At 59.5% G+C, this 16,875-nt stretch overlaps 1 protein-coding gene across 1 annotated transcript; it reads left to right on the forward strand.

The window, feature by feature from the left end:
• Positions 1 to 1,536: 1,536 nt before the first annotated feature.
• On the forward strand, positions 1,537 to 16,160 carry METRNL (meteorin like, glial cell differentiation regulator). Its single transcript, XM_023244384.2, has 4 exons — positions 1,537 to 1,943; positions 7,114 to 7,502; positions 14,750 to 14,809; positions 15,650 to 16,160. Exons 1-4 carry the CDS (start codon positions 1,777 to 1,779, stop codon positions 15,964 to 15,966), a joined length of 933 nt encoding a protein of 310 aa, XP_023100152.1. The 5' UTR covers positions 1,537 to 1,776; the 3' UTR covers positions 15,967 to 16,160.
• The last annotated feature ends 715 nt before the right edge of the window (positions 16,161 to 16,875 follow it).

Genomic DNA, 16,875 nt, shown 5'->3' on the forward strand with positions numbered 1-16,875 from the left:
AGGCCCCTCAGCCTCAGAGCTGCCTGTGAGCCTTGGGGTGACATCCCTTCTTAAGGCTGGGCAGGGCTCTCACCTTGTGCTGTAGCTGGTTGGGGGGGGGGGGGGCGCGCGTGGTTGACCTGCCCAGACCAGGGCTTCTCCAAACAGATCCTTCAACTGTAGCCACCTTTAAGGGGTCTGACTCTCCCGCCCAGGGTTCCTGAGGTGGCTCTCAGTTCCAGCTGTTTGGGGCCCTGAAGACAAGGCCTCCCCAGAGGGTGACAATTCCATCCCTACAACCAATTACATTTCTAACCCTTTGACCAGATGAGAAAGGTAAAACATTCAAACCAACAGGTGCAGGAAGTCACCCTCCTCCTCACAGGTCACTTGAAATCCCTCCCGAAATGTATCGTGACGAAAACAAGGTCAGATTTCTCCACCACTTGAGACTGTTTGAGGCTGTGGAGCTCAGACCAGTACCAGAGAGTCGCAAAGCAGAAAAGCCTGCTTTTGTGAGCACAGAGGTGGCTGCATGGAGCACCATGGTTCCTTCCCTCTTCCTTCTTCTAGGGTGATGACCTGGTTGGATGGCAGACCCATCTAAGCAGACCCCATCCACCCTCTAAGCAGACCCAGCCGTGGCTCCTGGCCTCATCACACTGTACTCACCAACTCACCACGCTGGGTCCTGCTAGGACGGGGGTCTTAGTGACTGGGGGCCTCTGCCAATACCTGGAGCCAGTATGGGTTGCCAGGTCTGGTGGTGGTGGCACTCGCATCTAGAGCACAGGGGTCAGGACACCACTAAAACCTAACAAGGCATCAGACAGTCTCCAGGAAGAATCAAGCGGGAGGTTGGGGACACAGGTACCAGACCAACTCCGGGGTTGGGGGTGGTGGGGACGAGCGGGCACAGGTCCGCAGCGATGCAGAGGAGCTGCGGCCCAGAGCCCTTCGGGGACGTGGATGCTCTAGAGTCCACGGGGCGCTCAACAGTGGGTAGGTCTCATCTCCAACCACAGCTGGGCTCCTCCCCTCCCGCAGGGGCTGCAGACCGGGGCAGAGTCCGGACCTCTGCAGAGCACAGGTTTGGATCAGGAACGTCCCTGATGGAGTCTGGTCGCTCACACAGTAGTAGTGGCCCGGCCAGGAGCCCCCACCGCAGCCCAGCGGCCATTCCCGGCTCAGTCTCCGCGATGGGGCCAAGGCGCAGCCGCTGCGGACGCGCCCGCTGGCCCGGCGCCGGCTCAGGTCGCACAGACTTGCGGTCTCGGGTTTCTTCCGCGTCCCGCGGCGTACCGGCCGGGCGCGTGCTGCTGCCCCGTTCTCTCCCGGCTGGGGACTCTCTCTCGGACCCTCCTCCCGGTCCCTCGGGCGGCCCCCTCCTCTCCGCGGGGCCGCCGCAGGACTCCCGGCCAGGGCGCGCAGGGCGCGGAGCTCGCAGCACTCGCAGCGCGCGCACGGGGCGGAGTTCCGGCGGGGGCGGGGCGGCCGGCGGGGGCGGGACGGGGGCGGGACGGGTCCCCAGCTGAGCCGGGACGCGGACCGCTGACTCGTCTGCTTCAGAGGCTCGGGTGGCGGCGGCGGGCGCGGAGCTCCCTGCGCGGCTCCCGCGGCTCCAGCGGCTCCAGCGGCCCCGGCTGCGGCCGGGATGGGCGGGCAGCCGCGCCGGGTGCGCGGGGGGCGCACGACGTGACTCGCCTGGACCTGGAGCCCCGCCTGCCCGGCCGCGCCGGGTGGAGGGTCTGCTCGGCAGGCGCGGACGCGGGGTCGGCGGCCAGGCAGAGCCGGAGCATGCGGGGCGCGGCGCGGGCGGCCGGGGGGCGCGCGGGGCAGCTGTGGCCGCGGCCCCCCGCCCCGGGCCCTGGCCCGCCGCCGCCGCTGCTGCTGCTGTTGCTGGGCGCGCTGCTGGGCGGCGCGGGCGCGCAGTACTCGAGCGACCGGTGCAGCTGGAAGGGGAGGTGAGTCCGCCGGCGCGCCCCCAGCCCTCGGGGCCGCTGGCCTCCCTTCCCGTGCCCTCCCCGCTCCGGCCGGCCGAGCGTGCGGGGGCGCGGCCCCGGGCGGGGACTCTGGGGCCCGCTCTCCAGGCCGAGTCCTGTCCGCGTCGCCCCCGCCCCCGGTTCTAGAACAAAAGAGCCCGCGGCGGCCCGGTGCCCTGGCCCGGAGGACGCCCAGAGAGAGGTGCGCCCGCGGCGCGGCGGGGTCGGTCCCGGCCGGACAGCCCGCTCGCCCCGCGCGGACCCCGCATCGGAGGCGGGCGGAGGTCGGTTCTCCGACCCTCCCGGCTCTGCCCGCGGCGAGGACTTGCGCGCCCCGGGCGGGAGGAGCGGGGCCTGCGCTCAGGGCCGAGCGGGAAGGGAGGGCCGGCGGGTCCGCGGGAGGGAGCGGGGGCTTCGGAGGACCGAGCGGGGGCCCTGGCGCCGGCCGGGGTGCCGACCGCTCCCGTGCGCGCGGAGACCCGCGGGCGGACACCTGTGCGCGCGGGCCGAGTGCGGGGCCCGCCGCGTCCCGCATCCCCGCCCCGGCCCCGGTGAAGGTCAGGCCGCCCTTGGCAGCGCGCGCGCTGGGCTCGGGGAGCCCCCCTTCACGCCCCTCCGCCGTGGCAGCCGAGGACTTTTTTTTTTTTTTTAAACTGAAGTGTGACAAGCAGAAAGGAGTTGCAAATCACAAGTATACGCGGGCGGGGCGCCTGAGGGCACAGCTACTTTGGTGAGAAACCGCCATCCGCCCAGGGCGCTGTCGCCCCGGGCAGGCGGCTCGGCTCGCAGTTGGAAAAGCCGGTTTTGTGCCGCGGAAGGTGCAGGTTCAGGAGTTTTCAGGGATGCGCATCTCCTTCTCTGGAACTCTGGGCAGGGGCTGCCCTCGGGTCGCGGGGTCGGGGTGCTCGGTGGAGCAGGGCCTCTACCCGAGCCCTTCGCCCTCACACCTGATGGGAAGACTCCTGCCAGCACACACCTCGTGCTGCTGCGGGAGGTGGGGGGGGGGGAGGGTGTCACGGGTTTTTTTTGAGTGAAGACAGTTTTTCCGGGAAGCTTGGGGGGTTGTGCCAGGGTGCTGGGCTCTGTGTGAGCAGGGTGGCCGCTGGTCATCTTGGATACTTACAGAGCCAGTTCTCTGTGGAGGCTGGCAATCGCCCTGCTCTCTGCTCCCCACTTCCCACCGTGGAAGCCGGGGTTCTGGGCTCCAGAGATCGGGCCAGTGGTGCCCTCCCTCCCTTGCACGCACACCAGAGCTGGGATGCAGGGCTGCTAAGATTGGGGCCACGAGCTTGGAGCTCTGGGGGAGGGCTGGCCTGCAGAATGCTGGCGCCAGCACAGGGCTGGCTGGGAGCCTCTGACTCTGACATACTCTTCCAGGGCTGCCCTTTCCCCCACGCTCCTAATTAAACTCCCTGCCTTGCAGCTCCTGCTGGATGAATCAGTGCACCCCTAAACTGAGGTCTAGGGTGTCCTGCTTCAGCAGATCAGAAACAGAAAGCCTGTCCCACCCTGGGAGCCTGAGTTTCCAGAGGAGGAGCTGACACCCTTTCAGGCTCTCTGAGGACTGTGTGCCTGGAAGGGGGCTGCCTCTCCTGGGGATCAGAGAGGGCTGTGAGTGAGTGCTGGTCATTAGAGCCAACCAGCTCCTGGACCAAGCAGGGGTCTGCCTCCTCTTTTCTACCTGGAGAAGCAGGGACGCTTACCTGCTGCCCTCCTCTCTCCATCTTTGCTAACATACCCCGGGTCTTGGACTGCCTCCAGCTGCCCTCCACTCAGCGCAAAGGCAGAGTCTGCTGGCAGAGGGTGGCTGCAGGGGCTGTCCCAGTGGGATCTGGACGGAAGACAGGCCCAGGCCACATTCCTGGATTATAAGCTCCCCTTCCATTGTAATTGCTGCCCTAGCGATCAATATGCCTTGCAGATCAGCTGACAGATCCTTGCTGTGGAAACTTGGGTTTGCTGGTTTGCCTGCAGACTCCTGTAACATTTATGACTTTTTATGAGCTGTTCTAAAGACAGCACAGGGTGGTGTGAGCCCCAATACCCTGGGTGCGTTCCGATCCCCTGATAGGGAGGGAGTTGCTCTTTATGATACTGGCCACTCACATTTGACAGGCTGAAATGCGTGTCTGGGTGTTTCCAAGCAATTAAGCAGGAGGTTTTGCAATCTCGGTCCCTTGTGCAGGGGCAGGACAGCGCCCTGATCTTTATTAGGCTGTGGTTGTAAAGGTGGACCACGAACCTTCCCACTGCCGTCGGCAGGGTTTGTGGGTCTGTCATACCTTGGCTAGCTCTCCTACTGGGTGGGGAGATGAAAGGTAACTCCCGTGATAACCTCTGGGTTTCGCCCTTGATCGAAGCTCTTCCTGACTTAAGTGAACAAGAGACCATAATTTACTCCTGGTGACTCAGGTGAGCCAGGCTGTGGGTGTGAGTAGTAAGAACCCTGCTGCCACCACACTGACCCCTGCAGAAAGTCCCATGTCGGTTTGGAATTTGCTGTCCTTTGCCTGAAGGTGTGTCTACACTTCCCTGGGGAGTGACACTGGCAGGCTCTTTGTTGTTGTTGTTTTTTGAGAAATAAAGGAATCTAGTTTAAATAGCCCAAGATCAATCAGTGTTGTCAGCTCCGTAAGAGTGACTAGAACCAGAGTGTTTTCTGTCTAGCTTCATCACATCAGAAAGCAGGTATCTTATTTTTGCCTGATTAGTGTGTCACTTGCATGCCATGTGAAAATCATTAATGCCACCATCAGTGACATCACAGATGTGGCACATTTTTCCACCTCCAGCAATTTTGCATAAACAGAAGCTTTTTCAGGTTTGCTGTGGTGCTGGAAACCTAGAGGTGAGAGATTTAGCTAGATGTTCTGGTGAGCGCCAGACAGGCTCGGAGTCCTTGATTTCTTTCATTAAAGGCTCAGTGGGGTCCCAGGCTGATCAGAGTCGGTGAGCATCTGAGTGGCGGTCTTGCACATCACATGCTACCGACCTTTATGTGAACACTCCTGTGTTGAGTGCCTGGCTCACGTCTTGTTGATCTCAGTCCTTCAGGAGAACATGAGGGAGAGCAGAACAGAGGGGCGTGCTGGCCGTGGACCCTGGGATGGGCATAGACAGTTCTCTGGGTGGCAGTGAAGACGTCAGGTAAAGGGTGGACATTTCTTCTAAGTCCACTTTCGTGTTGTTCCTGGTCCTCTTATAGTCGAGTGACTTATGAATAAATGGAGCCAGGTGTAGTGCACAAGATGTACAGGGTCATCTGTGCAGGCTGGGGACAGCCATGGGCTGGCCATCTGTCCCCCACAAGTGTTCCCTCTGCCCTTGCCTAAGATATGGGTGGGGGGTGGACCTCTCTGTTTCCCTGTCCACTGTTTGGATTAAAGTGACTTAGTGAGAAGTATCCGAAGCCTTTGGTATGGGCTTTCTTTTCCCTTGAGCCCCAGGGTCCCTCCCCGACGGAGAGGAAAGTGAAGCCTGGACAGGATGGTTTTTAGGGGAGAGAGCTTTGAGGATTGGTGTCTGGGCACAGGGCAAGTGTCCAGCTGCCCCTTGAGGATGGAGACAGGAGAGGAGGGACACTGTGATAAAGTTTGTTTTGGCTGCCCGAGAGCAGAGGTGATTATAGTCATCTGTGTCAACCACTTACCATTTAGTCTAATTTTTTCACACAGCACTATAATTATGCTCGTCCACACATATGTGTCAGAGGAGCTTATATGAGTTTTATTTGACTGTAATTTGTAAGTCTGTTTTGCGTGTGTGGCTCTGGTAGGCGTCTGAGGCCAGGCCGGCTGCTAGTGACCCAGGGCCTTGCGGGGGCGGGGAGCGGGGTTGGGGGGGGTCACCTCCTTGACACCTCCCTCTGATGTGGTCTGCAGGATGACTGTGCAGCCCCAGCCCACAGCTGGCCATCGAATGAAAAGTGAGGTTTTTTGGAGCCCAGAGCATGAGTCACCAACAGTAAATGCAAACCATATGTTACGTGTTTTCTCCTCTGTAGAAAGGGTTTCTGGTAACTCACCCAGGCCTGGGCTCTGAATATAGCATTGTTTATTACACATAAAAATCCTAAGAATGTGGGTGAACCTGTCTGAGATCCGATCAGAACCAAATTTCATGTAATAAAACACTTGGTTGAAGTCATTGGTTGAGTTCCAGGGCTGCTTGGTGGTTATGACGTAACCATCAGCACAAGCTGACATTCACATTAAAATTTTGAGTAGGGGAAACTTTAACGTTTTTGATGGTTTCAATTTCTTGAAAACATAACGTAATGACTTTACTCAAGACCTGTCTCACGAAGAGTGTACAGACTTAATTTTTTCCTATTTAACATTTATTAGGAGTGAGATTAACTTGGCAGAAGCTTCCCCTTGGGAAGGTGAAAGGTCTGCTCACTGTTTGCGTCTCTCTCCTGTGGCTTGTTCACGCATTCCCTCCCATGCCTCTCCCCCATGGAGGACCATTACCTTACTTTTGTAATTTGCTGTGATGATATTTGAGTTTATTTTTAAAGATACGATTGGCAATGCAGGGTCTTCAGGTTTGCAAATGGAAACACTTGCCCCTATCTGTGAGGTGCTAAAGACAAAAGTCACCGACGACCTTCAGCCCCCCCAAGCTGCTAACATTCCTATTTGGTTTCAAAGCTACTCTTTGGACCAAGTGAACCGCTCCTTGTTTTCACACTCAGTGGGAATCTGCCATCGTTCCTGGCCCTCGGTTGGTCATCTGGAACTCGGGTTTGTGCCAGAGTCCTGCTGGTGTGTCCTTGAACGTGTTCTGGAAGGTCCCCCCTTCCGTGGTTCTTCCCCCATTGCATGCATCGCCACCCTGACGCGGGGAGCCCCAAGGGCATGGGCGCCCAGTGCTGCAGCCTTGAAGGCTGGCAGATGGAGCGTCGAGGTGCTGAGAGGGTCTGAGACAAACATTGTCTACGCGCATCAGGGCGTGGGCCCGTCTCACCGTGACTCTCTGGGGCAGGCCTGCCGGAGGGGACTGTCGCTCCCTGGAAACGGCCCCTTGCAGCAGGGCAGAGGTGGTGGCAGCCCGCGTGTGGGTGAGGGGCTGCTCATGCACCTGGGCGGGCGTCCCCCAGGCGGGTACATGTGGGGTGCCGGGCCCCGGCTGACGCGTGTCCCCTCTGCAGCGGGCTGACGCACGAGGCCCACAGGAAGGAGGTGGAGCAGGTGTACCTACGGTGCTCGGCGGGCTCTGTGGAGTGGATGTACCCGACTGGGGCTCTCATCGTCAACGTGCGGCCCAACACCTTCCCGCCCTCCCGACGACACCTGACTCTGTGCATCAAGCCCCTCAGGGACTCCTCGGGCGCCAATATTTATTTGGAAAAAACTGGAGAGCTGCAGCTGCTGGTGCGGGACGGGGACCGCGGGCCCCGCCAGGTGCACTGCTTTGGCTTCGAGCAGCGGGGCCTGTTCGTGGAGGCAACGCCCCAGCAGGACATTAGCCGGAGGACCACGGGTTTCCAGTACGAGCTGACCAGCCGGCACGCGGAGTCAGACCTGCGTGCCCAGTCAGGTGAGTGGCAACCTCCGGGGCGGGGAGGGCAGTGTTCCCCTCCCACGGTCTCTGTGAGAACCCGCCTGCTGCTGGCAGACGGGCCCCCCGTGCGATGGGCATTGGACGTGTGTGGCCCCGTTAGTGTTGTGGGTGTTTTGCACGTGGGGAAACAACACAGTCTCAGGAGGCGTGTTTGAGGAGGGTGAACACACGTGCCCTGAGAACGGCCATAGGTCGGACCTGAGAGCCGTGATGGGGTGTGGTCCTGGCTCCCTGCTCCTCTTCTGTGCTCGAGACTGTAATCGGAAATGGGTGCTGTGGCCGTTCACACCGCCCCTGTGTTTCTTCTGATATGTGGATTGGCTGTGTGTTTTTGACATCAGCTGCAGCCTCTGACACGTCGAGTTTTGGGTGGGAGCCAAGGGTGATTCACTCTCCAGAGAGGTGCAGAGCCTTGCTGACCTGAATTGTGGAGCTGGTCCCAGCTTCCGGAGGCATTTTGTGGGTGGGTGTTACAAGGGCCACCCCATGTGGAGTGGAGACAACGGCAGCATGCCAGGAGAGGGGCTGTGTGTGGGGGGGGAGCGGGGGGTGGGCGAGTCAGGTGGCACAGGAGCTCACCCGGGTTAGTGAGGTAAGTGAGGACCTCTCAGGGGTTCCCGTGAGGCCGGCCCTCGAGGAACCTTCTCCACCGCAGAGCCCTTCTCGTTGTGGTGCTGGCAGGAGTCCCCTCAGCAGCAAAGGGTGTGTGTGTGCACGTGGGGACTGTGAGTTGGCAGACAGCTTGGCAGGGCCCTGTGTGGAAGGTGGCGTTGGTCTCTGAAAAGTTCCAGAGACAGAGACTGAGGAGGAGTGAGTGGCCCCAGAGCTCTCGCGTGGGGCGGGTCTCGCCCCATGTGCCATGAACAAGGACTGAAGTCCTCGTCTTATATAGACACCCATGCCAAGCGTGGCCCTTGCTCGAAGGCATAGATGACCTCCTGGGGTCCAAGTGTGTGGGGTGGGGGTCCTAGTGTACCACTTGGGTCAGTCCCGAAGCTGGTTGTGGCGAGGCGCCTTCTGGTTGAGGGGGTGTGAGCTTGGATTGTCCTGTGAGTAGGTTCCAAGAAGGCCATTCTCCAGGTGACCAGCTGGGCCGGATGATGGGCAGGTAGGGGTGCCATGGCATTGAGTGGTGCAGGCCAGGGAGGAATGCTGCTACCACCCCCAGTACATGTGGCGGTCCCAGTACAAGGAGTGACCCGGGCCCAAGTGGCAGCAGTGCTAAGGCAGAGACACCTGGTTTGAGGGGTGGGTCGTCTCCAAGAATAGTATAATTCTCCACATTTTAGTAAATGAGATGTTTAATTCAAGTAAAACAGATCTGCTAGGATTTGAAATGTAGACTTTTCTCCTGTATGTGAATCTGCATTTTATCGTTCTGGATTCTTGGCTCAGATCAGTTTTCAAAACCTTCAGTCTCTCTCAAACTAAACCGGTGTGTTGGAGAACTTCAGTGTAGGATTGCCCGGGTAGGACCCCCTTCCCCCTCCAAGTGCCAGCCGCCCGGGTAGGACGCTGCCCCCCTCCAAGTGCCAACTGCCCGGGTAGGACCTCCACCCCCCTCCCAGTGCCAGCCGCCCGGGTAGGACCCCCCACTTGGAAAGGTAGCACTGGAAGCTGCTGTAAATCTCAGGACCTGAATGATATTTTAACCACAACAGCCTTTATCTTGATGACCAGCTATAGGAGGGTGGGTTAGAGAGCTAGAGGAGGGTACCCCAGCCTCGCTGTAGGGGACCTAGAGATAAACTAATAGTAAAAACAAAATCTGGAAAAACCCAGTCACTGAATTTAACGCTTGTGGCTGAGTGAAGCAGATGTTAGAAACTTGTTAACAATTTCTTTTTTTTTTTTTTTGAAGTATTTTATTTTTAAGTAATCTCTACACCCAACGTGGGACTCAAACTCACGACCCCAAGATCAGGAGTCCCATGCTCCACTGACGCCTCTTACTGATTGAATGTTGATGGCCTTTTAAAGATACTTGCTGCTGGTCCCTGTTCTCTTGTGGCTTGAGCTTCCTTCCACCTGGTGGGTCATTCTTACCAGATGCTGGCGCTGCCTGTGTAGCCAGTTGTTTCTTTGTTGGGCACCTGAGCGCTTCCATTTGTCCAGAAGGAAAATGCACAAGGGTGGCCATGGGCTGGGATGACTCAGAGACCATGGCTCCGCCCTCGGGGACCAGAGACTTAGTCTCTCTCCCTCTCCTTGTGGGCAGGGTCTGTGCACCCCAGGTTCCCCTGGTCCCTGTTTTCAGGCCAGGACAGTGAGCAGATTTGGGAGAGGCCTGTGGGATCAGTGGTTGGGCTGTCCTAGGTTCCAATGGGGCTGCCGGGACAAGGTCCTGCATGATGGTGGGTTGTCTGGTCACAGCCTCTGCTTGCCCTCTGTGCATCTCTCGAGACCCCATGTAGGACGTTCAGCTGTGGCTGGACATTGGGCAGTCTGGGTGGCCCAGGGGTTCCCTTCTTACCTCTCCCCCACCCCTGACATATGCCCACTGGGCCCTGGAGCGTCTGTTTAGACCCGGCGCCTACAGGGATCCAGGCACCCCGTGGATAGTGGGGTATGAATGTGCGTCTGTGTGTTGGCCAGGAATCAGGCCTGGGACAGCCCAGAAACTTAGCAACTGTCAGAACTGGGGGTGGGGGACTCAGATGTGTGTGGGGTTCTAGGAGCTGGGATGGAAACAGGCACAGATTCTGGGCCCTTCCTGGGGGCTCAGCACTTTCTCAGCCTGAGGGAGATAAGGGGCGGCGGGGCTCTGGGGAGGCTCGTGCGTCCTTCTCCCCGGGGTGTTTGCCTTTCATCAGGGGATGGGCTCCTAAGCCTTTAATGCCAAAGGAATGGGTATGTAATGTGGAATGTCAGTGCCAGCCATCTGGCAGCAATGATGTCTGCCGGGCCAGGCAGGCTCTCAGATGGTAGTGCGTGGCTCCTGGCTCTCTCCTGTTCTGGCCCTGGCCGCAGCTGCAGGAAACTTGGGTGAAGCTGGAGGCTGGACACCTGTGACGTGGAGGTGTGCAGGTGCCTGTGGGCTGGGCAGTCAGTGATCCTGCCTGCTGAGGAGGTGGATGAGCCTTCTCCCTCACTGGTGACTCATAGTAGCTTCTAGTTTGTGCTGACTTGAAAACAGAGAGGCTCCCGGATGAGAGATGTGTGTGAGCCTTACGGCCCTGGACGGTCCCGCTTGGGAGTGTTTGCAGTGAGTGCGGTCGCCTGGTGTGCACTTGAATAACCAGCTTCCTGGTATGGTCTGAGATGCACTGACACCCAAGAAAAGGCCAGAATGGAGAGGCAGGCCACTCCTTACAGGCACAGATTGAGGGGTGGGTGGTAGGAGGTGACCTGAGGGGTGGGGGGGGGGGTGCGGGATTGAGCCTCCTTTCCCCACCCTGCCCTCCTCCTCCCCCTCCTCCTCCTCCATGGGCCTCACCGGGGCATCTGAGTAACGCAGTTGCTGAAAAACTCTGGCAGGACACGAAAGGTGGGCAAGTGGCCAGATCCAGCTAACTAATGGATGAAACTCTAGGCCACTCCTGGAACCCGGCCGGGCTGTCTGGGGGCCGTCCTCCCCAGAGCCCTGGTGTACGTGGGGAAGCAGGCACACCAGGACCCTCTGTTGCCCAGTAGGGTTGGGGATGTGTGGTGGTGGCCAGTGAAGGATGGCAGGGGGTTGCTCTGTCTGGTTCTAGGGGGTGGAGACAAACATTCTCCTTGGTTTGCCTGGGGCAGCCCAGGTGGACCCCTGTTTCCAGTCTGTTCTTTTATTCCTCTGGGAGCCGAACAGCAGGGGCTTACTGGCTTGGCCACATCTACCTTCTGGGGCTTGGGGTTTGGGGTCCATGTGATGCCTACCCAGAGCAGGCTTCCTTGAGCAGATGAGGTGGGAAGACAGTGGCATTTTAGACCCACAGCGAGAGGGGATGGTGCTGGCCATTAATGCATGAAAGTTATTGGCATTGCTGGCCGGTAGCCCGAGTCACGCGGTTTCCAGTGTGCTCCATCCCCCTTCCCTGGTCAAACCTGCTGTGTTTGATGTGTTGGGGGGGGGTGGTGAATGATGCCCGAGGGGTGGGCTGGGTGGGTACCGAGCCCCCCACTAAGGAGCTCTCTCGGTTTGGTGGTGGCCCTGATGGGCTGTGGGGGGTGAGTGGCAAAGGTCAGCAGAAGTCGAAAGAAGCCTCATTATGTCCTAGAAGCAGAAAAGGAGAGAAGAGATTTTCCCCCCAAAGGATCGTTTATTTTCTGTAATTATCTTTCATCTCGCCCATCTCTGCACTCCTGGGATGAAAGCGTGTGGCATCCACCTGCTTTCTCAGCAGGAGCAGGGTGGGGTGGCAACAGGCCAGGAGGAGAGGTGGGGGAGATTGAGATATCCCCGTGGTGGCTGACCACCTCGGGGTGGCACCGGCCCGCAGCTGGCTGTGGTGAAAGAGGAGGAGGCTCCAGAACCTCATGTGGCAGCTGGGCCTCAGCTCACACCAGCCCCGTGCCGGCCGTGTCCCCTCCCTGTGCAGTGCTGCACCCACCAAACCTGCCACCTGTCACTGGCTGTAGTGACGACCCCAGCGGATGTCCTCATGCACAGTTTTCCCTTTGGAAGTTGTGTGTGTCTGCCTGGTTGTCCTTCCTGCCAGACCAGCGTGCGGCCATCTGCAGACCTGTCCCAGGCCAGGGCCTAGCATGAAGCGTGCTGCCCTCCCCCCCTGCCCTCTCCCGTCCTCCTGCCTGCACCTGCCGTCCTCACCTGGGCCCTGCAGTAGCCCCAGCTGCTCTCCCTGACCCTGTGTTTTCCTTCTTCAGTTCATTTTGTGCACATTCCGGAAGACTCTCCCTAAGATGCCCACACCTCAGCCAGCCCCTCTCAAAGAACCGTAAACCCAACTGGGCTCTTGGCTGCTCCCTCCTCACCTTCCCCTGCAAGGAAACGAGATTCAGTGTGTCCGAAACCAGCACATTCCACTGCCTTTATGAGCCCAACTCCGATTAATAATTGTTTCCAGATTGCTTCTCTTGGCATCCACAGACTGGATTTTCCAATGAGGTGACCTGTGCTTTGTAAAACTCAGAATTATGAGGGAAGTCTCCAGGGTGGCACTTTATTAGCTCAGCTGTGGTGGTATCGGCTCCCTGAGGCTTCTGGTGGGAGGATCTGCGGGCTGCTGACTGCCCTCCGCCGGGGCCCCAGGCACCCCCACAGCTTCGGCAGTGCAGTGGGGGTGTGAGTAGGTGGCCGCCCCGGACAGGCTCCTTGCCGCCTTCCTCCGTAGCCCTCAGCGGGCGTCCCCGGGCCTGTGTCCACGGAGAGGGTCAAGCTCTCGGGCTTGGTGAGTTGCGGGCCGCCAGGCCGGGTATCTGACTGCCGGGTGTGGCCTGGGCCTGTTGCTGTACCACTGCTGCCTTTGTGGGCATTGCCTGTGGTCTGTCTCGGCCGACTCAGAACCTGAGATGTGCCTCTAGAGAGCTTGTGTGGACCGAGCTTCCCACCCACCCTCACTTGGAGCGTCTAGAGGCCTGGCCCCCAGGGACTCTGCTGGGGCTCCTCTCTCCTGGGCAGATGCTTTATGAGGGGTGCCCGGGATGACGCCTCTGACCCCCTGGCACAGGGGCTGAAATTAGACCTTGCCTCTGAGCAGAACTGGAGAGCCCGGCCTCGTCATGCCCTATGTGTGTGGGCAGCGGGCCGCTGGAGGGGTGTGCAGGGTAGGGGACCCCCCAGTGGGCTGCCTTCTTTTTTAAGAGAGGCCTTGAGGCTGGGGGTCTATACATGGAAGCAAAGTGCCCCAGGTGGGCAGCAGTCTTTGGGATTTGGAGCTGGGTAGGACATCCTCTCGGCCAGGCTGGCCAGGCTGGCCAGGCTTCAACACACCCAACCGGCTCTGCTAGTCCTGTAGCTTCGCCAGGTTCCCGAGAACCTGATAGAAGCGGCAGGCAGTGTGTGGGCCAATGAGTCACGTCCCCCTGAGCTGGCCTGGGGCACACACATCCTCCCCTGCCCAGGGCAGGACCACCAGGGCCAGTGCTTGGAAACTCCTGTCCACCCCCTGGGGTCCGCAGAGACCCCGTGCTGCCTAGGGCAGCACAGACCCTGTGCCCCGCGCCCCAGAAGGCCTCTCTGAGCTCTAGCTGCTCGGTGCCTGGCCTTGCCCCCGAGGCCTCGAGTCTGCTGCCGCCAGGGTGCAGGTGACTGCTTACCCAGTTCGCGTGTGAGGGCCAGCAAATGCCAAAGCCAGGACGTTCCGGGGCCTTGAGAAGGTGATCTTATTCCAGCAAGACTTCATACCTAACCTTTGCCTGAGCTGGGAGGATTTGTGCCAGACTCTAGAGACTCAGCGGCCAGGGGGCAGAGGCCTTGAAAAGTGCAGTGTGACTGCCAATTCATGCTGTGTCCTCCCAAATCCAGTGCTGGGTTAGGAGTGCCGTGGTCTGGGGGGAGTTGCCAGAGGCTTGTGCCCCCCCCGCCTTTCTTGAGGCCTCACCCAATCTGAGGAAGTTAGGGTGAGGGCTGTGCTGGGGCAGAAGTTAGTGGGGTGGGGCCTGGTTTGGCTGGAGGAAGCCAGCCCCCACCCTCGCCCCGCCAGGCTATGGGGGTTTGGGGATTCTGTGAACCAGGCTTGCCGTAGACGGTGTTTGCAGGCAGTGATCTGGTCTGAGGTCAGGGGTCTGGGGAAGGGGGCTGTGCTGATGGCTGGGACTTGTTTGGACGAGAGCCCCATGGCTTCGGCCTGCAGACGTGACCCTCGATGCTCACCGACACCTTCGGCAACCAGTGCCCTGACCTTCTGGTCTCGGCTACAGATGGGGACCTGGGGAACAGGTGTTGTGTGAGTGGCTGGTGTGGCTGTGGAGGCTGGGAAGGAGGCGACTCTCAGCCAGGCTGGTGTGGGGGACGTAGCTTCCGACCAGCTCAGGTTGGTTTCCCGTTGGTGATGGGCCTGGGAGAGTGGTTTGCCCCGGGGCCCAGCAGTTGCTGCACCAACAAGCTAGGTGGGGACCAGCACGGATGCCCACTGTCCCTCGGGGTGCGGTGCACGCCCTTCATAGCCACATCTTGAGCTTGGGGTTCCCTGGATTCATCAGCCCCGCCCCCCGTGTGGTGGCCGAGGTTGGGTCCTCTGTCCTGTTCCCTGAGGTCAGAGCTCTTATGGGACCTGGTGGGTGTGAGCGGGGTCTGTGTCCCGCAGACCCTACTCCTACCTAACCCTGTTCTCTCCCCGCAGCCCCGTGCCGCCCCTGCAGCGACACAGAGGTGCTGTTGGCGGTCTGCACCAGCGACTTCGGTAAGTGTCCTCGTGCTCCTGCCACATGTCAAGAGCCCCGCTTGGGCCTGGGAGGGCCTTCCAGTGCTGGCACTCAGCTTGGGGAGGAGACGGCTGAGGGCATTGGGCTTGGAGGTGTAATAGGGGAGGGACGGATCTGTGCCGGATGAGAGGGGTGGGAGTCCTCTTCAAGGTGGTCACTGAGCATTTTCCTCCAAGGCATGGTCTAGCCTCACCTCAGAGTCCTGCTCTCCTCTGGGCCCCTGTGGACGCTCCAGCAGGAGTTCCTGGTCCTGGGGGTCTGAGGAGCCTGGGGGCCCCGGGGCTGAGATCAGGACTCAGCTGCGTGCTTTTGCTCTTGGGCAGCGGGGGGGGGAAGCACTCTGGGCGGGGGGAAGGCAGCCCGGCTGGACCCTGCTCTGAGCACCTCCAGCTCGGAGGGCAGTAGTGTGGTGGGAGTGCAGAGCTCCTTTCCACGTTTTGGTCCTGCATCTGGAGGATGGGGGACCTTGCCCTGGGCCTGCTCTGCCCAGCTCCCTCCCATCACCCCCTCCCCTCTGAGCTGCCCCGTTTCTGTCCAACCTGGATACAGGGCGGCAGTAGATGTTGTGTGTTAATTGCGGTTGTATCTTGTTCTAACTTGAAACGTTGATGCACACAATGTGACTTCTGTCTTCTGTTTCTCCCCACTTATATGGCTGTTATCCCTGACAGAGTCTGAGTGGCAGGGACAACCCCTAGAGGGCCTCAAATGTCTGAACTGGTCTTTCTAATGGGATTTCTGGAATGCAGAATTCAGGGTCAGCCCCCGCAGGGTCACCCCTGGTGACCCCACTGACTCCCGTGTTCTTGCCTCCGTAGTCGTCCGAGGCTCCATCCAGGACGTCACCCACGAACCAGAGCAGCAGGAGTCCGCCATCCACCTGCACGTGAACCGGCTGTACCGGCAGAAGAGCACTGTCTTCCGGCCAGCCCCAGAGGGCGGTGGCTGGAGGGGGCATGTCACCACGCTGTTGGAGTGCGGTGTGAGGCCCGGACGTGGGGAGTTCCTCTTCACGGGCCCCATACACTTCGGGGAGGCCCACCTTGGCTGCGCCCCGCGCTTCAAGGACTTCCAAAGGATGTACAAGGATGCTGAGGAGAAGGGCCTGAACCCCTGCGAGATGGGCACAGAGTGACTGTGGGTGGCCACCGCTGCTGCCACAGCGGGCGCTCGGACCTGGGCTCCCCGGCGCACAAGCCACGTCTGACCCCACGAGGTCCTGGCCAAGGACTCCCTGACTGATTGGAAATGTTGTAAGATGCAAACTAAGTTATTATATTTTTTTTAAAAAAGAAACGTCCATAGGAAATAAACTCCAGTGTCTTAAAATGCCTTGTGTACCATTTCATGCTGTGTTTCCAAAGCACCCGACAGGATTGTGTTGGGCTGGTGTGTTGGGTAGGGCTCTGGGGCCGGAGCCCCTGGAGGATGCCCAGCACCAGGCTTTGTACAAAGCTCGGGGACCATTTAGAGTGGTTTCTTATGATGGAGATTTACGGAGCCAAATACTTATTTTTTGGTTGGTTTTGTTTTTCAAAGACTGTGTTTTGCTAGCCGTGGTCACTTTTGGGCCACTGGCAGCGGTGTGCCTGTCTGCAACCCTGTGGGGTGTGCACATGCTTCCCTGGTGTCCGTGTAGGGCTTCTTCTGGGGCCAGCACACCCGAGGGAGCCCCACAGCCCAGCCGCTCGGGGCCTTTCATTCTGGGCCCAACTGTAAGTATGGCTGTTACTCTCGGGGTTCGGAAAACACATGCACCTCCTCCTTCCTCCCCTGCCTCCCTCAGCCTCTGCCTTCCCTTTCCTGATAACCCAGATGCTGCCCCTTGACTCCAGCTCCCCCCAAATGCCTGAGTCCGCGGCAAGTCTCTGGCCCCCCAGGGGCTGGTCTGCACTAGGCTGGTGACCTCCACACTCTCAAGGGTGAGTTAGTACCCAGCAGCGGCTGTAACAAACGACCACAGACTGGAGGCTTAAACAACATTCATTCTCCCCTTGTTATGGAGGCCAGAAGTCCAAAATCAAGGTGTGGCAGGGCCAGGCTC

The sequence above is a fragment of the Felis catus genome, chromosome E1 (assembly GCF_018350175.1).
Source record: "Felis catus isolate Fca126 chromosome E1, F.catus_Fca126_mat1.0, whole genome shotgun sequence".
Taxonomy (NCBI): Eukaryota; Metazoa; Chordata; class Mammalia; order Carnivora; family Felidae; genus Felis; species Felis catus.

Coding starts and splice junctions, on each gene's coding strand:
- METRNL (XM_023244384.2), top strand. CDS start 1,777: ATGCGGGGCGCGGCGCGGGCGGCCGGGGGGCGCGCGGGGCAGCTGTGG. Junction 1,944..7,113: donor CGGTGCAGCTGGAAGGGGAG/GTGAGTCCGCCG, acceptor TCCCCTCTGCAG/CGGGCTGACGCACGAGGCCC. Junction 14,810..15,649: donor GGTCTGCACCAGCGACTTCG/GTAAGTGTCCTC, acceptor TTGCCTCCGTAG/TCGTCCGAGGCTCCATCCAG.